Raw genomic sequence first — 24,388 nt, forward strand, 5'->3', positions numbered from 1 at the left:
TCCTAAGATGTATCCCTTTTTTATTCAAGAGTCAGAATGACAAGTAATTTCATAGCAGTCAAAACAGACGGGTCAAAATATCTTGTAAAAATGACTCTCCATACATTACAAAAAAAGGGTTAAAAAAATTAATTAATAATAATAAAAAAAAACAAACAAAAAAAAAAAACGCATGTCTGTATCTGCAGAGAGGGTCCGCCGCCGAGCCATCGGAGAGCCGTCTCTCGTCTTCAGCTCAGACGAAGGGGACACCGTTATAGATGAGACGCAGAGGAATGGATGTAACTGGGCTGTTGAGGGGCCGTCTAGAAAAGAAGCCTGTGGTTATGTGAGGTATTCAACGTAAGCGGTGTTAAATAAAGAAGAAACCGACTTTTCAGTTAAAACAAAAAAGCAAGAAAAGAAAATGAAGTTCGATTTGATCTTTAACTCGAACACACTGTTGTTCAGTTTCTCACTACATAATTACGTCGTACGTATGCTCAAGCCTTCCTTTGCGAAGCTTGTCAGCCTTTTGTGGTGGACTAATTTACTTTGTTCCTTTCAGAAAACCACCACAGCCACAATAGTGAACACCCTTCCTACACTACCAAAGCAGGTCCCTTAGAGAAGACAGGAAGAGACTCCCTCTCCACTAAATGTATTTTTTCTGTTTGCTTCACCTCCACTATCGGGTGGCGCTGCACAGATTTCTGAAATCCTGACGAGAGAAGAGGCAGTGAAGTTTCTCAGAGGCTGTGTTCAGACGACCAAGACAAACTCAATTTTGCCATACAAAGGCAAAATGTAGTAACTACAGTTTTGGTTAAAACTGGGTTTTAACCACAAAATCCACACTATAACAGAACTCTGAAGCTTGAAGTGTAGTTACTGCTCTTTGGCTTCGCAAGGCAGATCATGCCGTTTTTCAAAACCTGCAGACGTGAAACTGGCCGCTTCATTCCATTTGAATGAACTGGATCGCATGGCCATGATGGTAAGTGATCACTAACTAGCAGCTAAAGGCCTGATTTCAGCACCCGAGTGGCAAAGCACTGCACTTGCTGGGTCCCTTAATACCAACAAAGCAGAAAAGGCCAAGTTCAGATCCTACAAACCCTTCCTGCAGTCTGGAAGCAAACACAGAGAAACAGGAACGTGTTGCTACCTATTCATGACATGCAAACCAGACACACAGTCACATTTTATCAGGGGAAGGAAAGAAATGATCCAAAAAGTAGAAGAAAAGTCTAAAGTGCCAGCACAAGGAAACTCATCTGGACTTGGGCAGTGATGAGTGTTTCGCAGGCCCACAATGAGTGCGGCAGTCATCCGTCCTGTCATATGTACAACAGCTGCACATCAAGGACGAGCTCACTGTGCATCATTTTCTGATTGTGACAGATTGTCTATACATTCACTTTTCATTATAGAAATTACACTGAAATTCAAGGCCAGCATTAATCTGTAAGAAATCTGCATTTCACATCAACAAAGTTAAAAAAAAAAAAAACAAACAAAACAAAAACCTCCATTAACAATAGTAATCATTCGCCGTTATTTAGGAATATAGCACGTACAATGTACAAAGACAGGTGAACTACGTTTCCATCAATTCAACCAGCAGTACAATCTGAAAGTAACATTTCAGACCACAGATCATGGCAGTGAAAAAAAAACATTAACAAAAAGAATCGCGTATGTATATCAAAAATTCACAAAATGCCCAGCATCAAGGAATATTTAAAATACATAGACTGTTTAACAGGTGAAGAGTGATTGGGTTGCTGAAATATTGCTTCATTAACAAACAGTACAAATGTGATCATGTACGACAATGAAGTGAAGCATTTCATTTCTGGGAAAAAAGGGCTGAAAGTGTGCACAAAATTATTGTATATAATAATAATAATAATAATAATAATAATAATAATAATAAGTCAAACAGCTGAAGAAAAAGCGGTATATGGTAAGGCAATAAAGGAGTCTGTCCTTGTATGCCTGAGACTGAATGAGAATCGTGGTTCTCTCATGTTAAAATGATAGTCAAAAATATAACATCAGAAAAATTGAATCTTATCACGGTCACAAACACGTCAACCATAAAAAACAGATCATATAAAACCGTACGCTCTGAAAGAAATTTTATAGGAATTACACTTTTAACTGCTTCAATATCAAAATAAACTTTAAGAAACATTCCTAAATTGCTAATGGAGAATAAAAATTTCCGCAAAATGAAAACCAAAGTCTACTTCAGCTCATTTGCGTTAGATGGTTAAAAGGATCACGATTGTTTAAATGTGTAACAGTAAACGTGTCTTTTGTTCCATGCACCAGTACAATTCCCTTTAGCCTTGTCCTGGGAGTCAGCAAATAAACCCACAGATGTTGTCAGCCAATGTAACAGCTTGACAAACACACACACACAAAAAAAAAAAACACAAAACAAAACTGAAGCTACAAAGCTGTAGAAGCCAAATGATGCTGGCTAGTACTTGTTTTTGTGAAATCAATGGACCTTAATCCAAAACAGAGAATTTCAAACACCAAATGTGTCCATCAGGGTTTTAAGGGAAAATTGTGTAAATCTGATTTTCACCAAACTATTGCCCTAAACCTGAGCTCCCTTAAGCTGTCAAAAATAGTGTGACTGGTTCTACACGACTGGTGACTGGGCACGACCAATTCTCCAACAGAAAAGAGAACACCAGCTAGGTCCAGAAAACTAAGCAACAAATAAGATGAATAATATCAATGAAAAATGAAAAAGCTCAGGCAGAAATGGATTCAAAGAGAAAGAACGAGGTCATGTTTTGAGCCATAACGCTCCTATCAAAATGATAGGAGCTGCTCTGGGTTAAAAGGGAAAGACATTAGCAACATTTTAAAGCTTACAGGAGCTATAAGTAGCATTTCCTATCAAATTTTAATGAAGACGTCATCAAATAATAATCATGCTACTTAGCAGCAGTGGGTAGAGAATATTATATGAAGATGTGACAAAGCTGTTTTTCTGTTTCTTCAAATTAGAGCTGAATGTTAAGCTCCTGTTTTATGAACAACTGTCTGACCAGCAGCAAACACGTTCTTACGGAAAAACACATTTTGGCAGTGATGATTAAATGCTTTTAGGTCCCAATCAGAGATTCCAGTAAAGGAATAGTTTGGCAAAACTGTGTGGTTTACAGTTTTCTCACCCAAATGTATTCGATCAGCTAAGACGTCATTGGCGTCTGAAATCTGCTGCTTTAAGTTTGCACTGGAGCTACAAAGCTAATGCTAACAAAGAGTGGAAGCATTATTCGAACTATGAATTAGCGTTGTGTAAACTGCACAGCCATAAACTGCATGGCCATAAACTTGCTGCAAGCATTCATTAAAAAACAATATTATTTTTAATAATAATATTCATTTGTTATTCCCAACATGACTTGGCTGATTACATCTAAGGAAGTAAGAAGAAAATGTGAATAAATTTGTTTGGTCGCTGAAAATTTTTTAAAGAGCACTGCACCAGGCCTGCTGAGCTGTAAGTTTACTCAAAAAAGGGCACAATCGCAGATTACTGTGTCTCAGCAGGGACGGCCTCAAGGTGGAGCTCTGTCTCAAAAAACAATAAAGACAAAGGAATGCCATAAGATGATGCAATATAGATAAAGAGATCTGTCAGCTAAGAAACACTCTATTCGATGCCTGCCCTTCTTCATAATCTCAGTGCACTACAGAGAACTACCAGAGAATACATGCAAATAGAAGACTTTTGGTCCTTGTTGATGTCGGATTTCGCTGAAAAAAGGAAACAAATCGCAATTACCTACATACTGCTGAGACTACTGATGATGGGGTAACTGATTTGGCCAAAGGAAGAACCAGCATGTCAAAAGAGTGGAGATCCATAAACTATCACATGCACTCACCGCTACCTTCACACATGGTGCTCATCAAGACACAAGCTTCAGTCTTCTAACCAAACCCTGAGCTTAAAAACTAACCCCAAAAAACAAACCAAAAAAAAAAAGATCAAGAATTAAAAATTGGACTGGCTCAGTTAAATTCAGACCAGCATATTGATTTGGGCCTAAATGCACCTCAAATCTGACCCTCCATTCTTAGAGGCCAGATATTTGTCACCAGTGCTTTTGTGACCCTTCAGTCAAACACTGGAATAATACTGTCATCAAGCATCGAGCCCATGCAAACGCTTACTAAAGGAGATTAAGAAAGGCATCTACAATAATAAAACATGAAAAAGAGGGGAAATAAAGTTTCACTTTTAAAGAGACTTCACCATTTTGCTTCCCTAACTGTTGACGTTCGATGACAGTGTTTCTAATATTTCTCCTCCGAATCTATTCCCCCAACAAACGAAAACAATAAGTGCTTGGCTTTCAAGTAATAAATTTTTTTTTAAACCAGAAATCACCATCTTTTGGCTCTCAGATTTTGTCCCTTTTTCCAAAAAAAAAAAAAAAAAAGACACAAAACAAGAAAAACAAAAGGAAGAGCAGGGAGAAAGCAAGTGAGAAAGGAGAAGTGAAGACAACCAAAGAGTCACAAGAACGTCCTGGTTGACCGGGAGTAAACTTTGCATTTTCGGACACTGGCAGTCCAAAGGCCTCCGCCTCCCTTCCGTGCTCTTCCTCTCACTCTTCTCCGGGGTCGGACAGTTAGCAAACAGAGGCCTGGGTGGCAGAGATGTTCAGTTGAGTTTCTTCTGACCAGTGTGGTGATCGTTGGGGGTGAAATCAGCACAGAAGCCATTGGACACAGGGCTTGAGCTGGAGGAGGGTGGACTGCCCCAGAAGCCTGCATTATCTGCATACAGAAACTCCTCAGCAAAGTCTGGCTGCTGCTCCACAAAGCTTTGGAACATCTCTGCCAAAAGGGGGCACAAGGGACCAAGAGAAGTCAGAAAAAGCAGAACCGTGAGGAACAACATTGAACGCTACATTTACACAGCCCTGCTCTACAGTATACTCAGTTACACTACTGGTCAATGCATCTCAAAAGCCATAATCACTTGGCCATAAAACGCTATTCATCCAGAGGATTGTTTATTCCAATGACTGACCTGAGGATCAGCATTTTTAACTGAGCACCTCATAAAATTACAGGTGCAGACTGTGCCGAGTTCTTTTTATACTATAGCCTATTTAAGTACAATCCAAGAAAAAGTCCTGGGTCAACATAGCCTTAGCATTAAAAAGTGTTTTACTACCTCAATAATTGTTCAAATTGGCTGCTACAGAGCCTCCAATTCAATTTGCCAATGCTTTTCTACAGAGATACAATCTGTGTGTGTGCAGTTGAATGTCTGTCAGATATAGATGTACATTAAAGTAGCCAAACAGCCTAGTACTAATTAGAAGCAGTGTCTGGATACATTTAGTTTATCTGTATTGTGTATCTGTACTGTCATTACATGTGTATGTCATTTGTCACCAAAGTAATAAAAATAGAATATAGAGAAACACAAAGATTGACAACCAAAGAAAAAAAAACCCAAAAACAAACAAACAAGCAAACAAACAAACAACCAAATGAAAATTCACCAAATGTAAGTTTTCCGCTGTCGTCCACATCGATCGCACTGAAGAGGCGGGACACTCTGAGCTCTGCCACTCCGAGGGCAGTCCGCAGGATACAAGCCAATTCTCCCTCTGTGATCGCCCAATCATCCTCATCCCCGAACATCTGACCCAACAATGACCAAAAACTAGAGTTAGTTAGTTAGTATTGACCCCAACCACAACCACGGGGGTTGGTTTTCAATAGTCTACAATTTGCCATTTTATAAGCTTTTGAATATGCACAAGAGTTTATATTGGCAGGAGTGCTGCTACAGGAGGATCAGCAGAGGCTTACTGCTCATTTCTCAAATTGACCAGATAATTAAATTGTTAAAATGTAAACAAACATTAATTCGGTGTGGTTTGATGTAAATGTGTTCTAAAGAAACTTTCACAACAATGATGACAGTAACCAGGCATCCAGGCAGTTTAAATGCATCTGACACAAAGTTTTTATATGAAACAGTTGAGAATATACGGCCTCATGTCTGAGGCATCGTTCTGAGATAAGGTTTGGCCTAAAGTGTTTTGTTTTTTTAATTCCTAACTGAGAGAGGTAAATACAGGGTGTTGGTTCATTTTTTGTTTGTTCTGTTTTTTTTTTTTTTTAAACTGAGGGCTGTTTTGCATTACAGGATATCCATTTTTGTTTCAGGTGGACTAAACTGAGTAATAAGGCAAGATGTCCTCAAACCTGACAAGCAGCATGTGTGTTATGGAAAGAAAACGCAGCACATACCGTAAATGCTAACTTAATGGTTTCCAGTGTTTTGGCAGGCCTGCACACGACAGAGAAAGCAACTACAAACTCCCGGATGTCCACTGTGCCATCCTCCTGCTGCAAATCAAAACACAGAGGAACTTAGGTCAAAACTAAGGAACCAACTACATAAACAATGTACTGTTAAATTAACCATTCCAGGTTCACATTTAAATCACCAGCCATGATCAAAATGTTGCTGTTAAAATGACACACATCTCTTTTATTCAGAGATTTCAGAAGGAACTATACTTCAGCTATAAAAGGCAGAGTGCAGTTTTGTTGCTTTGGTCTGACAGGGTCAAAAATGGCAGAATGAAGGACAAACGGTAAGTCACACTGGCTGTCACTAGTTAATTTCTTACCTCATCAAAGAGAGCGAACATGTCTCTGAGCACATCAGAGAGCGGCAGGTCCAGAAATTGAGCAAAGTCCTCCAGGCTCTGCCTCTGACCCTGCAGCTTGCGCGCCCTTTTACTGTACTCTTTCAGTAGCTTCTCAGAGTTCTCCCGCTTTTGCCTGAAAAGCACACATATACATGAGTATATCACTAGATCTTTGAGAGCCTCACAGTGACTTAAGTGACTCAGGACATACAACATTTAAGAAAACAATACAAAAAGTAGGAAAGTGAAAAAATAAGTGTTACCCAAAAAAAATTTTATATTGAGTGTGCATGCATGCACACACACACACACACACACACACACACACACACACCTCTCAGCATAAATATTAACAGAGATGCTTCATGCCAATAAGAAAGTAGCAGTATTCGTTTAACACAGTATTGGACACAGCCCTTGATTAGCTGGATCAGATGCATTAGTATTAGATAAGAGAACATGAGATGCAGGTTGGAACTAAACTCTACAGGACAGCCGAATTCCATGAGGAGGTTTGGTGACCACTTCGTTGACAAATAAGTCTTACTATTATAAATTTTTGTATGTAACGGACATACCAACATTGTCTTGCAAATGAAAGTATGTATACCTCAGTGCAAAAATTGTTTTTTGCTTATGAAAATTTATTTTTTTGCTTTAGAGTCTTTATCTCTACCCCTTGACCCCCGTCTAAGCAGCAGCATTACAATCTTGCACAACTACAACAAATGTTTTTTTTTTTCCTCATGTAAATACTGTCACAAGCATATTGCAGCCTGCTTAGCTGCTCTGTGACAAGGACAGTAAGGAGCTGAATAATATCAGGACAGCAAGATGAGGTCAGAGTACATTGTGTGTACATTCGCATGAGTGCCGAATTCTGAATTACGACAAGTGTGACATGAGTCAGCGTTTGTTTTTACACAGACTTATTCAGAACGGCAATTAATAGAACACACTGTGTGGTGTGTGCGCGTGTGTGCATGAGAACATTGTAAATAGGCGCTTAAAAATAAACCCAAGTAAACAGTGTACGTGGTGGTTTGTGGAAGAATGTGACAATGCATAGTGACGGTGTATATTTTGAGTGTGAGAGAGATGTAAATGCTTTTCTAGCAGCAGAACCTTTGTGCTTTGTGAAAACAGTGTACGCATGCATGTGTGAGTTGATTGACATCATGCATCATAGACAGTTTATGGGATGAGGTGACAATCTTACAAGGATTTCATCATTATTTGAAAGTTCAACAATTCAATACACTGTGAAATCACAAGTTTCATCATGGTTTAGTGCAATTCATAATTACTTTAAAAATACACTCATACAGCCTTTTCATTCTCTGAGGGAACTACTGATGGCAAATAAGGAATTTGAAAATGCTAATTTTGAAATGATAAAAATACTGAAAAAGCATATGAAATGCATTTTTGTATCTGCAAGAATCTATTCACTGCATAGATGCATCATAGCTTTTATAATAGTAAAATTGATTTTTAAACAGGAGAATCAATTTTACTCCCAGAAATTAATCAATAAAGCAAATTTTATTCTAATGCACCGAAAATGTATTCGCATAAAGAATGTATAAAGTGACATATGCCTTGTATTTATTAAATAATTGGGACTCGGACACAAAAAAGGCTCATTTTGTCACTGACCCTATAACTATCAATTTAGTTGACTCACTACCTTCTGATGCACTGACAAGATTTCATACCCCTAGTGAGGAAGACTCACCCTAATCTCCGGACTAGTCTGGCAAACTCCAGTAGACATGTATCCACGGGCAGCTTGAGTTGGCCTTCTGCCATGGCCAACTGACAGTCCTCAAATGAGTAATCTGTCACAGGGACATCCAAAGCCCTGAGTGGACAAACACACAGAACAAACATGACATACAAACTTCCTCCTGTTTTTTTAACCATGCCACACAGTCTAAGGGGACTTACTTGGCCATGAGGCGGCGCACATTGTGAGCGAAGAGAGGAGGGTTCCTCTTTTCCTCTTCGTTGGGTGTGTAGATCGGGAGGAACTGAAAGCACAACAACACCACCACTTACACAAACAACTCCTGCAACACACAGAGGCGCCAACACATCTTGACTTAACTTCCTACCACACAACTCTTTCAATCGAAGGTAGTCTGAAGGAAACTACACATGCCTGTAGAAGCTATGCAGCAGAACTGAATCAGACAGTGGTGTAATAGTGCATATGTGACTTGCGCACAGGGTAATGTGGGGAAAGACGATGACGACGACGACGACGACGACGACGACGACGACGACGACGACGACAACAACCCCTGAATTCAAAGCTCTGCTCCTCAAACGAGAACACCCAGTGCTTCCCACACATTTAAAATATCATTTGGTGCTGAAGTGGGGAGCGGGGGGAAACAATGACTTCACGGCATGAATAACACAATCAAAATTAACCCCTGTGAAACTATATGCTGTCATGTAAATATATAAAAAAAAGGAATACCTGGCTGGGGTTTTGCTCAGTATTTTGTCTGGTATTTTTGTTAGTGCTGTGAAAGATTATTTAGATATGTTTCAGAGCCTTTCTGCTCTGAAAGGTTGCATTATAGCTGATGGACTCTATGTAAATAAATATGCTCTGGCAGGTGAACAGTGAACTGAGGTGTTTGACAGGAAAAAAAAAAACAAAAAAAAAAAAAAACAATTGCTGGCAAAAAGGATAAACACACTTTGAAAACAATGACACAAGACTGTGCACTTCTTTATGATACAGCCATTTCCTCCAGCTGTATTTCAGGAAGGCACAAGTTAGCTCAAAGGCTTCAAAGTAATCATTGACCAATTAGCACACATCAATCTCTCACCCCTCACGCAGATTCTCATTAAAGTACTTATTTCTCAGTACTCATCTGTTAAGTAAATATTAGATGAGTAACTAGCACAACCACAACTATGTATTCTTTCCAAATTTCAGAAAGCAACATTGATAGTTATGTGTACTAGCTAGCAGACTTTATACAAATGCCTCTAACTGGTATAATACACAAAAAACAATATTTGTTATCTGTTATTGTGGAGTTGCCCACCACAGATTACATTATGAATTTTGTGGATTGTTTCACCATCTTACACAGTACCAGTATCTTAATTGTGTGATTTTTGTCCATATAAAGTAACTGGACTTGCTAAAACTAAAGACTGACTGATTTGAGATGCATACAAGGAGCTATTTGCTCCCCTAAGATTAGTTAACAGCAAGGCATTTTGGTCTGGTTTAAGTTTAGTACCAGTTTAAGTTAGCAGTACCAGCCAGGCATGCTCAGGTTGCGACTCAAACTCATGGGTTTGGGTCGACTTTGGGCTTCAATCTGATGCTTGTGCAGACCTTTACGAGTGACTCACTTTAAAAGGTTAATATACACTTTGTAATATAGAAGCTATAAGGTCTTATAATACCTAAAGACCAGTATTTCTAAAATAAATCAAATAAAAATGAGGCTTTCACTGCTGCGGTAACATACCTCTGCATGAACCGGTGAACCCTTTATTTGACAATTAAGGATTCCCTGCATTATTATTATTTTTTTACTGTTCATCTCTTCAAATCACATGAATACTCAAAAGGAACATCTGAGGTCAGTGTGATGCTCACAATACATAAGCAGTCTTAGAGGCTCATATGCATGTTGCAGTATTTAATGGTATCAGTGACACACATGCCAATGGTGTAATAATCAAAACAGCAAATAATGAACAGTACAGCTCTGCCAAGGGAGCAGAATATGTGAGCGGTGCAGTGTGGAAGAGGAGTGACGTGATTTGTCAGAGCAGCTTTTCAGAAAGTCGGAGCATCAGTTTCCTCTCTCAACTATTGCTCAATCCCATGAGTATGACTGCTACAACTCGCACACAATGTTCACACAGCATTTGTGCTGTTCACGGTTCATGAGACCTACATACTGTGAACCATCAATGATTACAACAAAGATCTACAGAAATTACACAGCATTAGTCTCATGTCATCCATTTCGCTGAGCAAATAAAGATGATGCATGTGTATTTGATAAGCAGCAGCTTCTAGCTTTCGACTGGCCATTGCTTTAAGCCTATACCCTACAAAAAAAAAGCCTGTGTAGCAGAGAATGCTTAAGTAGATGTTTATTTAATAACAGCATAAGTTATATTATCAGTGAAAGTGTGAAGTGTCCTGTCCATCAGTCAAGACAAAAATATAAGAATGGGTCAAATGGAACGCTGTAGAGGAGTCTTCAGGGTCAGAAACAACATGGATGCAAGAAAAATAAATGACAGTCAATCACAAGGACTGAACACTCACCTCGATTTCAAACTTGTTGTGAAGCTGGCAGAGAGTTAGCCACAGGATCTTAAACCTGGGAAAATATCAGAACTGTTGTCAGCTAAAAGGTCCTCTTTAAAGAAATATTTTATTCATAGATTAGATTATTTTTCCCCTCATTACACCTTATGCCATGTTAGCAGAACTAGCAACTAAAAGGAAGCGCAACATATCCTGGTGACTTACATCCAAGTGCTGACCTCCCTTTCAAATCATTAAGAGCAACTGCAGGGAGAAATTTCAGGCTCTGATCCAAAAGAAGCCTTATTTTAAGCATCGTTTTTAAAGGAGGAAACGGTATTTGGTATTGTAATTCATTGTCAGGCTGAGAGCAGAGCCAGAAACAAAGATCACAGCCCTTCTTAGAATTGTAAACAAACACTACAATTTATCTTTACTCGCAGGTGGGCTGTATCAAACAGCATCAGAGACAAACTAGACTAATCAATGCAAATAAAGCTTTTAACAAGGCCAAACAAATAGCAGGGAATTTTAGTCCTGGCCTTGTCAGCCTTTGATGGTGAGATTTAAGGACACACTTATATTGTATTTGGTTCCCTTATTCCAGGTCAGAGCAGAAAATGCTACATTACATTTTAGTTCTAGCTTGCTTAGCAGTTTTAAAACGGTAACCGTCTTGTTTTTAATTACCTATTCAAAGCTCACCGAGTGATAAAATATTTACACATTATAAAACAACAGGAATGAGATTCAACTGCATTAAAATTGCAATGTTAGAATCAACTATAAGGAATTGTAGTGATAGCAACAGAGTACATGCTCATTATAAGCACAAAATGATCAAGCTATTTTCAAGCCCATAAAAACAGCAACAAAAAGCTGTATTGTTTTTATTCTCTACATTCCACTATTGCATAAATACGTCCTCCTATTTGGGAGTTTATTTATGCAACAAATAAAATCATCAAAACCTGCTGTGGTGTTTTTTTTTTAATCATTTCCTTAAAGCACTGAAAATAAACCGTTGTGAAGTCAAAGATGTACATCCATGGTAGCCAAGTTAAAAGTACTTTCAGCAGTTTAACCACACTAACTCAGGGTGTTTATATATATATATATATATATATATAAAATAAATAAATAAAATAAAAGGAGGGTGGGGGGGGGCAAATAAGCAGTTAGATTACATTCTTTACATATCAAACAAATTCAACAGCATTGAGATGGATTCATTAAAGGGCCCATATGCTTTTATTTTAGTTTTTCTTCTTTGAGGTTCTCTTAATGACCTGTTTTCCAACCCTCCTTCATTCCTCATAATTAAACCATCTTTTTTGGTACTATGCCTTTAAGACTGATATTTAAGTGTGCTCTGTTGTGACTAATTTAAAAAGCAAATGGAGTCGAAACACTATGACAGTGTAAATGGGCAGGGCTAACTGGATGTGCTCTGAAAGGTAATGGAACTTGTGAATATGCCAATGCTACGGTTTGTGTGACATCAAAAAAACAGTGAATTCAAAACAGGCTGTTTTCTCAGCTTAGTTTCCTGCGGAAAAGAAAAGAGAGGAAAGAGGGAAAATTTAATTTTCTATGGCAAATTTATTGGAAAAATGGGGATAAAATGGCTGAAAGTCATTTTTTTGCACCCGATTTAAATCATGTCTGCCTTAGCAATAACAAAGGAGAGCCCAGTCATGTAAGCCTCAAAAGTGGGCTCTGTAGTTTATGCCTAGTTTTAGTAGGAGTTAAAGGTCTATTCAGCTGTTGAAGCCTGGCCTTAGCAGCAGTTTAAGCTTGTAAGAAAAGTCAGTACTTACGCTCCAGGGCCTTGCCATGTCCAGGTGATGGTGTCCTGAGGAGACAGATACAACCACAATTCACACACAGAACTGCAAAGTATGATCTTGTTTCAGTTGGTGATCTGACATTACCCTTGCCTATGCAGCAGTGAGTAAACACTACCAAACTAGGGACTGTATTAAAAATTGACTTTTAAAGTGATTCCAAGTGAGGATGCACGATATGAACTGAAATTTAACGTGTTCCACTACTCAGATTATCAGAATAAAAAAACAACTGGATTAGGCTCGGTTATAGTTTACAATTACTTTTATAAACTATTCAAACAAAACACTGTACTATCTGTTGCACTCACAAGTAATTAATACATCATATGATGAAAAGTATGTGTACACCTCTTCTAGTTCATCTAGCTCTTCAGGTGTTTCTCTATCTCCATAGACCGGGATGTCCAAACTCATACGCAGAGGGCCAGTATGGCTTCAGGTTTTCATTCCAACAGTGCAGGAGCACAAATCATCAATTGTCAACTGATTAAACAATTGGAATCTTGGTGAGCTCCAGTTTGTTTGGCATGAAAACCTGCAGCCACACTGGTCCTTTGCAGAGAAGATTGGACACCCCTGCCATAGATAAACTCACATACCACACAAACTCCTCTGTAATATAACTGAACACAGCTCCAGACTGCCTCTGGGAGATCTGCACAAAACTATGTATTGGGAGCTTCTTGAAATGGGTTTCCATGACCAAGCAGCTGCAACCAAGCCCAAGATCACTACACAAAATGCCAAGCATCAGCTAAAGAGGTATAAAGACATCGCCATTGGACTCCGAGGCAGTTGAACCTTATTCTCTGGAGTGATGAATCACCCCTCATTATCTGGCATTATGAAGGATGAATCTGAGTTTGGCATCCACCAGAACGCAGTTACCTAATGGAATGCTAGCCAACAGTATAGTTTGGTAGTGACTTTATGAAAAGCCACTGCAGTTCTAAACCGATGAAAAGATGAAACAAAATGTCATCCCAAATAGCACTGTACACTGTGGCTTCTAATGTAAATGATCAAGCAAAGTTGGAATCTGTCAGCGATGACATTATGCAAAAATGCATGCATAAGTGCATAATTATACATAAAGTGCATGCGAGGGTGAGACCGTGAGCAGGGGGGTTGTATCCTATAGTTTGATTGTGGCGGATGTAAAAGAAAAGAAGGACAACATTCATGACCAGTTTGTTTCAACATCCAGGGCACATATTTAGCCTTTTGTAAGCATAATAAATTATATTTATGGTTAATAAAACCATATTCACTCAACTTATGAGGCAGATCTCCACCTATAGTTTAGAATTTAGTGAGATTACAACTGTGGAGATATTCAGACCATTCTCCACCACAAAATCTGAGAGCGTAGAAAGAACAATAGATTTCTTCAGCTCAGTTGCTCCTGAAACCCCTTCATTATCTTTAAGGGAAAAATTCACTTCCTCCTGTCCCCCAACGGCCAGAGGTTCAGCACGTTACAAGACCACTATGTGTGAAGCAAGTGTGAACACACACACACACACACACACACACACACACACACACACACACATATATATATATATATATATATATATATATATATATATATATATATATATATATATATATATATATATATATATATATATATATTTTTTTTTTTTTTTTTTTTTTTTTTTTTTAAATTACACATACACACACAGACCCTCTCTCTAAAAGATGCTCACAGGGGCTTACCAGCTTATTAGGGTACCGAATAACAACAGGCTGTATGGGCACTGCTGGAATGAATGCACCTGAATGAAAAGGAAACAAGAAACAGAAGAAAAGTTATTACTCTTCAGACAAAGTATAAAAAAAAAACAGCCCGGCTACACAGCAAGTCTAAAGCAGTCTAACGTAGCTCTTGTGGTCAGATGGCTGAAAAATGTCAGCGAAATGTTAAAGGAAGGAAGTGTGAATATGCTGTATATTTTTTATCTCAAATTCAAGCAGCAAGTACAGATTACACACAGACCTGGCTTGAATGTGATCAGACAGGATCTGTTGGTGCATGTTCCCTCTGGAAATATCATTATCTGCAAAGGATGAAAATTAAATATCAGTAATCATATTTAAGTTAAGAATCACAATGCCCCCCCCACCCCCACCAAATAGTCATTTTTGTGTGTGTGTCTGTGTTCTGCATTTGCATTCAAGCTATGGAAGTAACGTAGACACCACCAAGTGTGTCAGCCTCCAGGCCACAGCACCTCAGCTTTCTGTATCATTAAAGGCATACGATTTAACTCTTTATCTAATTAACAACTGAACTCTGGGCATTAGATAAGGTAAAATGATAATCTCTGCAGAGCTGTGGCCCAGGAGGAACACAGTTTGACATACGTGGCATAGCTAAAAACAGCAGTAGCAGCCACATTATCTGTAGTTCTGTTCATTTTTGCTGATAAGTAATAAGCACTGATTATTAGACAGTGCTATGTTGGACACCATATAAGCGACCTCAGATAGACTTGTTTAAGTCCTTGTGAAGGAAGTAAGTGACTATACAATTCAAAAAATGTTAACTGAACAGGCAAAAATATCCATCACTTCAGTGGGTCCTAAACTATGATATGCGCACCCTGAGGGGTACATCAAATAACAGTCATGCTACGTAAAAATTCTGATGTATTGAAATAAAGATTAAATGAAGCCAAACATTAGCCAGCTGCACAATTACATAGACTACATAAACAGCTAAGTACGCCACTCACCAACTGCTGAGTAAGAGATCCTCACTGAAACTGAGCGGCTCCTCTGAATAGTGTGTTTAATCTAAAGCGCTGTTCTGTTGGCATGAATGAGTGCCCTTCACTAATGTTGTTATGGCCTGTATAAACCACATTAGCTGTGAGTTTCAATTTCAGACAGGGTTCCGTTCACGGTTGTAGTAGAGATCGAAAAAATGACAAGACCTACACTCTCATTCCTGAGAAGATATTCCAACAAAATCCTCTGTAAATTCTGTTGAACATGAAATCATCAAAACAACAAAAGTGATGCGTTACTGGTTAAGGGAGCGTCTAAAAAGTGTGAAAGTTCACATTTAACACATTTTAAAATTCTATGGTTGTCAAGGCTGCTGTGGTTATTATTGTCGGCTTACTTACAGGTGATGCCACTGTGCTGAATGTGATCTGTGGCATGTAAGGGAATATTTTGTTATTCACTGTTCAATTAAGTGTCTCACCTTATACAGACCACTGAACTTTTGAATAACATTCATATTATTCAGCACATCTGGGGTTTCATCGCATTATAAACTTGCGCCGATTTTGTAAGCCTAAATGTCTTACATGTGCATCATGGCAATATGTACAACTAGGGCTGTGACTGTATGGATTTTTTTTTACCACGGTGATAAAGCAACGTATTACCGTGGTGCAGCGGTTAACCGCCACCACGCAAGCGGGTCCGAGTGCGAATCAACGACTTCCTCCTGCAAATACCTCGTGAGTTCAGTGTCGCACAGATTCTCCTGGGGACTGGAGTGAAGGTCTTTTCTTTTCTTTTTCCAAGCAGGTCTGCGAGATTCATTTTTTTTAGGAGCTGGAGCACTTGCTCCTTCTCCAGCCGTCGACGCACGCATGGCACCATCTCCGTCATGGTGGCGCTCTTCGGGTACTGCCAGCATCTCCTCCAACAGCGTGTCTTTGACATCATCTACAGGATTGATGTCCTTGTATCTTGGGTCAACGAAGGAGGCCTTTGCCAACAGTCACTGTGTTGCAGGTGCATTGTATTTGTCTTCCAAGACTCCGGTCATTTTTATTTTCAGGTTGCGCGTCAACTCCGTGTCTTCCTTGGTTGGGAGCAGAAGATCCTCACTTAGTAACTAAGACCGGTTTCACAGAGGATGCTGTGACCGTCTTCTCTGAAGACAGCGCATCTGTAAAATCCGCGGCTTTCTTCAGCGCTGCATTAACTGATTCTAGGACCTCGACGTCCTGCCAAGTAGGAATCAAATGTTGGCCGGTCATCCAGCACTCTTAATGGCTGGGTTTGCTCGAGAACGCGTTCTATCATCTTCTGCATAGCACCCCCCCCCCCCAACAATCGTCTTCAAAGTAGGCTACTTATAAGTATGCTATGTTAACATTGGGCTGTTTGATGATTAACATAGGCAGAAGAAATTCTGATAATTGGCCTGTCCGTAAATTTCGCCCAGTAATGCATTTGATAGGCTATTTCGTTTCATATTCGTTTTGAATTTTTTTTTGTAATCATGTATTATTATTATTATTATTATTTATATATAATTATATATTTTGTAGCCTATTTTGACAAGTTCGCATGCTACAGTGCTAGAACTGGATAGGAGTGGAAGTTCAGGACAACTCACCAGAACTAAGCATTGCTGGGGCAAGTGGAGTTCAGTTTGTTCTTTCTGGAGCTTTCTCTTCTTTTGCCACCTCTGCGAGAAAGTCATCACCAACGTTCTGCACAAACCCATGGCCGGGCTGTGCGGTCCTTTTCGTTTTTCAGTGCGTTGGTAACTGCTAAATGTAGATTATGGCCAAAGCAGCTTAGCCTTTGCCAGCCAAGTTTACGCACCGCAGCCACGATGTTGGCCCCGCTGTCCGTCGTAATGCAGGCCAGTTTCCTCTCGTCCAGGGACCACTCTTGGAGGGAGGACCTGAGGGCTTCCGCCAAGTTGTCACCTGTGTGGCTTTCTGGCATGAATACGGTCTCCAGGCACTTTGATTTTAGTTCCCAGTGTGCATTGAGACAGTGAATGGTCAGGCTCATGTATGGCATCATATTCACGCTAGACTACACATCCGTTGTCGCTGAGAAATGGTCAACGTCTTTCAAGTCTTGTATGATGCTCATCCTTCACAGTAAGATACATTGCAGGGATCGCTGTTTGAGAAAAGTACTTTCGGTCGGGAAGTACATGTTTATCAAAAGTCTGCAGCATGGCTATGAATGCGGGCTTCTCAGCAGTGCGAAACGGCACCATTTCTTCAACCAAATAGCGAGTCACACTGTCAGTAAGCGCTCACCACTGGTTGCTGTCACGCTGGTACTTTGCTCCTCTCGCAAAGGCCTCGGAGAGTCGCTGCTGACCTGAGGTGGTACCTCCTCCTGACGCAGGTGTGCTGCTGCCAAGTTCGGCAAACACAGAAGGATGGTTAAATCTAAGATGTGATCTTAGATTGGTCATATTTCCTCTTGAGACGGATACTTTTTTTCTGCAAATGCGGCATACTGCCTCATCCAAACTCGCCGGCGATCCCTTGTCATCTGGCTCAAAGCCAAAATGTGCCCAAATTGGTGACAGTATTTGGCTTGGAAGCTAGATTTGTCGCCATTGTTGATTTGAGTAACGTGGGCTCAGTCATCTGCATGGACGCTACCATGCAAGAGATGTGCTTTTTCATTCAGCACAAAGGAATTAAAATCTAACTGCTTTTATTTTTGTGTACTGTGCATGTATATGTGTTACACTGATTGTTATCTGTAAATATCACAAGTACCGAAACCTAGAAATAATTAAAAATAAATCACTCACAAAAAGAAACCCCCCATTTATTCAATGGACTGTCCCTTTCCCTCACGTGCACAGCAATCAAAACGGAAAAGTGTTGGGTCAGTCAGAAGAGCGGGAACTATTCATTTTATAAATAAATAAATGATGGTAATGAGCTCAACACCGCGGTAGGCATTACATAACCGCGGTATTGTGGTAATACGGTTATCGCCAAGCCCTATGTACAACGTATATGTATAAGGGGGGGGGCGGCAGGTATGCATGCTGTCTGAAGGAGTACAAGACGGTAAAAACTTTGGGGAACAACTGCATCACTTGTTAGTTACATCGAGTCAGGGAACTCGAGTGCAATGCTAAAGAAGCAAACCTTAGATGCCAAACATGTCTAGGCTGATGGACAAAATTTAGAAAGAGAAAACACTGTAAACTGAATTTGCCAATCTGCTCCTTTAAGAAAGCTTGCATTCAAAAAACTTTGTACCGTCACTTTTTTTAAAAAAAATAAATATAGCAGGACACCATGACATGCCCCATTCTGACCATTCACAAAAGGGGGGTGGGTAGATGGAGACCCTGCAGTGATGTGGCACACGACCTACACACTCACCGCGCACACACACCAGCCTAAAACTAACAGTGTGCTGCCAGTTTGAAAGCTAATTACAGAAGAGGAAAGAAAAAAAAAAAAAAAGATCATCTGGGTTTTCTTGCACTCTTGGAGGAATTTTGGTAAGCCTGCCTCTGGGAAGATTCACCACTGTTCCCCGTTTTCTCTATTTGGACATAATGGCTCTCACTGTGGTTCACTGGAGTCCCAGAGTATTAGCAAAGTCAAGTCAAGTCAAGTAAAGTCTATTTGTATAGTGCTTTTTACAACAATGTTGTCACAAAGCAGCTTTACAGAAGCAAAGGCTTTGTAGCCCTTTCCAGACAGAAATATTTCAGCAAAATTCCCAACTATAATGGAATTTCCTTAGATCGTGAAATAGTGTGCTGCTTGTTAAGACCTTTTAGCCAGTTTCACATTCTATTTAAGTGATATTTAAGTTCAGCTGGGCTGGCAGAAATCAGGCCTCAGTGTCTTGTTTAGCTGATCCTAATTATTAACTAAATTCGATAACTGGTTGATTGAGTAACTAAGGGGGTAATTAACTTTTCACACAGGACCAATTGGTGTTTTTCCCTTCAATAAATTATTTAAAAATGCATTTCCTGTTTATTAAGGTTGTTTTTCTTACGTTAAATTTTGTTTAAAGATCTGAAACAATGAAAATCGTGAAAAAACAGAAGAAAATCACGAGACGCAACTCTGCATAATTATTTTCCTGTTTCTACCTTTTTGTTATCAGATCCTGGATGTTCTCTAAAAACCAGTCATGCCTGCCAAACACGAATTTATTTTCACTTCACATGCATAAACTGCATACAGGGTTACTGGGAATGTCCAAGAAAGAAACACGCTTGCATGCAAAAATCTACTGTCCATAACTTTGAAACTAAGCATCACCTGAGGCCACTCCCCTCCAGACTGAGCCCTCCTTTTGATTTCCTCCACCGTCTTCCTCCTGGAATCTTGGTCTGACCTCGACACAAACACGGGCCGGATGTATTTAATCAAGGCTGCAAGACAAAGATATTGAGACATTTTAGGGAATGTCAGCATTTGATAAGTAGGATGTGAACATTTGTATTCTTGATCGTGCAGAGCAGACAGAGATCACTAAATTAAATGTCTTGGATTCTTTCTTCACAACCTCATCACTAAGTTTGCGAAAGGGAAGACAAGCATTTATTTACTCCACCTTGAAATTTTTAAATTCTCAAATGAAGTTCTCTACTGACAATCTCTAAAAACAATCTTCACACTGCTACTACTGCTTTTAATATACTTTTTCATAGATGTCCATCAATAACATCATACGCAAATAAGATTACTTAACTCAAAAGCAGTTTTGAGGCAAATGTAAAATTATTCTGGCATTCAGTTTACAACAACGCTAATCACTGGTTTTAAGAGTCCTCTATTACATCAGCTTTATAGTTTCTATGCAAAACTGAAGATGCAAACTACATTGAGTCAAAGGAAAATTGTGTGAATGATTCTTCATAAAACTACCCGTTTTAACTTTCCTGTTAAAGGTTAATTCCATTTTCTGCATAATGAAATCTTAAAGATGAGTCAACTAGAGAGGCCTGAATTAGAAATGCACCATTCCAGAGTATATTAATGTGTCAGAATTCTTAACAAATGGTGGTGACGAGCACCAGATGGTAAATGCTTTACATGAAACTGGGCTGAATGATTGCTTTTATATCGACACTACAATTTAAAAGAGTGCTACAATTTTCAAATCAAAAGAGCTGGAGTTTGAATTTTATTAACCATCATTTTACATTGCCTGAACACATTTTAATTTGGGAAACTGAACTTAACGCAGAGCTTGTTAACTGGCAGTCAGGCATATTCAATGCATCTCTCTTGGTTCAAGTGTCAAGATAAAATTTAACCCAATAAAATAGAGAAAGATTAAAATCAAATACTGAAGTAGATATATACAGTATGTATACACTATGCAAAAGCCCTTCAGCTTAATTTATAAAGAATAATCACATCTACATCATAATTGGCAAAAATTTGCAACAGATTTTTCCTTCATCTAATTGTGTAGCACTCTGTGAAGTGGTTACAATTATGCTGCTTTTCAGGGCAAAGATGTACCTACAGGATTTTGTAAAGCAAAAAAAAAAGCCCTCAAAGTGAAGTTATTTTTTCAGATAAATTGCATTTTTACTACTATCAGCATTTCACAATATATAAAACGGCAATATTCGCATTGCAGACTTTGCAACCACGGTTTCCCCATCATGTCGACTGTAATGATATATGAATTGGTATGTTTTCCCACTACACACCATTTCTCATAAACCACTCTGAATGGCTTGGTGTCCATCTCAACAAATGAAAATGTGTAGACATTTGGAACATGCTGTGGAATTCCCCTTCCATCTAGCAGAAAAAGCTAAATATCAAACTACTGCTGTTCTGATCCATGAATTCATAGAGTAGCGCAACTTGATGGCAGGCTGCTTGCATCATCACAAACAAACCTAGAGAGACCAACTGCCTATAAATTTCACTAATATTGCGCTATTTTAGGTTTCCTTTGACATTCAAGTCTATTGCTACATTGGTGTTTCATAGCTCAACTCTTAGGAGACACAGAGGAAGGTGTATATGGATATTTAAGAGGAGTTTGGGGTCAGTATGTAAGTTCAGTCTTATTTATCCAGTGTCATTAGACAGGCGTTAAAGGTCTTGGTCACAGATCCAAAAAAGTAAGACAAGCAACAGCATATCCTCTAACGGGAGGTCCCCTCCATTCAACTCTCAACAGCTCTGGGAGAATACAACCATCAAGCCCATTTATGATGAAATGGGTACGCTGACCCTTAGAAAAATGCAATATATTATTAATATATTGCATATATCCATAACATTTTACAATATATTCTGTTTTTCTATGGGAAAACAGTGAGCATGAGAATTCAACATGATCAGTGACAGACCTATTCCATACAAATCTGAATTTTCCTTATTACTTTAAAATAAAGGAACTGTAGCACGGACGTAGTGTGCAAACACTTGACATTTTAAAACATATCATGCACTCCCCAGTATATACAGTCCATCTAGGAAAACTAAGCTACAAACAGATAGTTTTTTGTGACAAACGGTGAATACAAAACAAAAATACTTTCCCCATACACACCTCTTGAGCCTACACCAGTTTAGCTATGCCCATTAGTATTGAAGTTATAAGGAGCGTTTCAGACATGTTTTTTAAATGATGCATGTTGCAGGGCAGCCAAACAGATGAGATCATTTACACATCAGTTTTAAATGCACAATAACATAACCTGCCTTTTTAATTCTAACGAATAAGGAGAGGCTAGGAAATGGTCATATAAACATGAACCATGACAATTCTTGGTGTGCAAAACCAAGCAAATCTTAGAAGTGGACAGAAAAAATGTTGGATATGGGCCCTTTAACTTTACTTTCCACTATAAACATTACCAGTATTAAGATGTACACCTTCTACCTTGTACTCATGCTGCTGTGTTTCATGCTGGTGTTATTTGCACCTTCTATTTATTGTTTCTTTTGGGAGTTAACTGGTGCCTTGAGTACACCATTTCGTTCCACCTCATCTACCACATGATGCAAATGACAAAGCCTCGTCTTCTCTCATATCTTAAAAAGAATACTATAAAACCTAATATAAACATAAGGAAATCAGGTAGGATAAATAACTGAGCAGTAATATGACTTGTCTTCACATAAAATCAATAGAGATGTCCCGATCCGATCTCAAAGATCGGTATTGGGGCCGATCAAGGCATTTTTAACTGATCAGTATCGGCTTTATTGAGCGTGAATCTATGCCCGATTTTATCTTTGTTCATGATACTGTTAATCAAGTTAAATCCAAAGTTCATAGACATTTTAAAATTATTTCATTTCCTCATTCCTGGATTACACTGAGAGACTTCTTTGCCAAGATGAACACCATACAAATATTGTGAGACCTTGATACCAATCCAATAAGCAACTATTCCTCATGTGCACCATATTAAAAACAAGTACTATTAAACTGGGACCTTCACACAATATACAGGCAACACGTGCTCCTGCAAGACCACAACACACTGCGAAGAACTGCATGACTGTGGTAGAATGGGAAACACACACAAAGAATTTGGCTGAGTAATTAGCCTGTGGGCCTTCAATCAACCATAATAAAGCAAATACTTCATGTACTCCTGGTAGACAGTGCACAGATTAAGCTTCCTGTTTCACTTCTTGGGAGCTACAGAGGCGTATTTTCAGCATGACCATATGAAAGCAATGTTCCCACGGCCCCTCAGAAATCAGTTTTACATGATTTTCTCTTTAATCTACAGGTAGTCAGGCACACATGCTTGAAATTGGATGTTTGCTTCTTTAGATTTGCACAAGAGCTGTGAGGTTAACTTGAACAAGTAAATGGATACCTATACATGACCAATTAGCACTGGGCAAACAGCATTTCTAAATCGTTAACTGGCAGGTCTAAAATCAAGAATGGGCCTAACAAAAATGCTAAAACAGATGCGAAATTTCATTGGCTGAGCCACATTCAAAACCCTTAAGAGAACATTTAAGAGCACACACGTTAAGTTGATTCTCTATTAATGCAGTGACATAATAAAAAGCTTCTACTTCTGGTAAGCTCTCTACAAGATTTAGGGGTGTGTCTGTTTTGGCCCATTTATCCAGAAGAGCGTTTGTGAGGTCAGACATTGTTTTATGAGTGGGGCTGGCTCACAATCTCAGTTCTAGTTCATCTGAAATGTGTTCATTGGGGTTGAGGTCAGGACCAGCCATGCCTTTATGGACCTTGCTTTGTACATGGGAATAGAACCGTTCCCACAAAGTCAACGGGCCTAGGCCAAACCATGAAGGAGGGAGGGGAAAAAAAACAAAAACAAAAAAAAACCAACGTCACAGCATTATACCTCCTCTACCAAACTACTTTTGGCACAGTGCAGCTAGGCATGTAACATTATCCTGGTATTCACCAAACTCAGACTCCATCCATCAGACTGTTCACTACAACCTCCATTACTTGACAGCTACATTTGCTACATAGCAAAAGTAAAGAAAACAAGAAATAAGGGAAAAAACTGTGTGAATATAATACAATTTGTAGCTGAACTAGTCTTTAAAATCAGTTTTTTTCTGAGGTGCCGTCTCTGCCTCTCTCTTTTTCTCTGCAAGAGTGGTTGAGTGTGAGGTCCATAAACCATCCCACAGAGGTTGGGATGAGTTCACTCTCTGGCGTATCATCCATCAACCTCCTCCACCCTCTAAACTGTTGGAAAGGGTCCGGATGGTGGGCTGTTGATTGAGATGCAGACTGACTGAAGGGGTGTAGATCATGAACGAAGGCTAGAATCGAGGAGGGGGGAGAGA

The 24,388-nt window shown here is 39.2% G+C and overlaps 1 protein-coding gene across 1 annotated transcript in view; it reads right to left on the reverse strand.

Moving 5' to 3' along the window:
- Window positions 1-24,388, reverse strand: part of LOC108434887 (lysophosphatidylcholine acyltransferase 1) — a 36,835-nt gene continuing 12,447 nt past the window's right edge. The window contains exons 4-14 of the mRNA XM_017710323.2: window positions 19,880-19,992; window positions 14,854-14,914; window positions 14,574-14,632; window positions 12,822-12,856; window positions 11,020-11,074; window positions 8,649-8,731; window positions 8,437-8,562; window positions 6,678-6,831; window positions 6,292-6,390; window positions 5,535-5,676; window positions 1-4,857 (exon numbers count right to left, since the gene is read on the reverse strand). Coding sequence (XP_017565812.1) covers window positions 4,682-4,857; window positions 5,535-5,676; window positions 6,292-6,390; window positions 6,678-6,831; window positions 8,437-8,562; window positions 8,649-8,731; window positions 11,020-11,074; window positions 12,822-12,856; window positions 14,574-14,632; window positions 14,854-14,914; window positions 19,880-19,992 — 1,103 coding nt within the window. The 3' untranslated portion in view covers window positions 1-4,681. The remainder of the gene's footprint in view (window positions 4,858-5,534; window positions 5,677-6,291; window positions 6,391-6,677; window positions 6,832-8,436; window positions 8,563-8,648; window positions 8,732-11,019; window positions 11,075-12,821; window positions 12,857-14,573; window positions 14,633-14,853; window positions 14,915-19,879; window positions 19,993-24,388) is intronic.

This window comes from Pygocentrus nattereri, chromosome 3 (assembly GCF_015220715.1).
Source record: "Pygocentrus nattereri isolate fPygNat1 chromosome 3, fPygNat1.pri, whole genome shotgun sequence".
NCBI classification, from domain to species: Eukaryota; Metazoa; Chordata; class Actinopteri; order Characiformes; family Serrasalmidae; genus Pygocentrus; species Pygocentrus nattereri.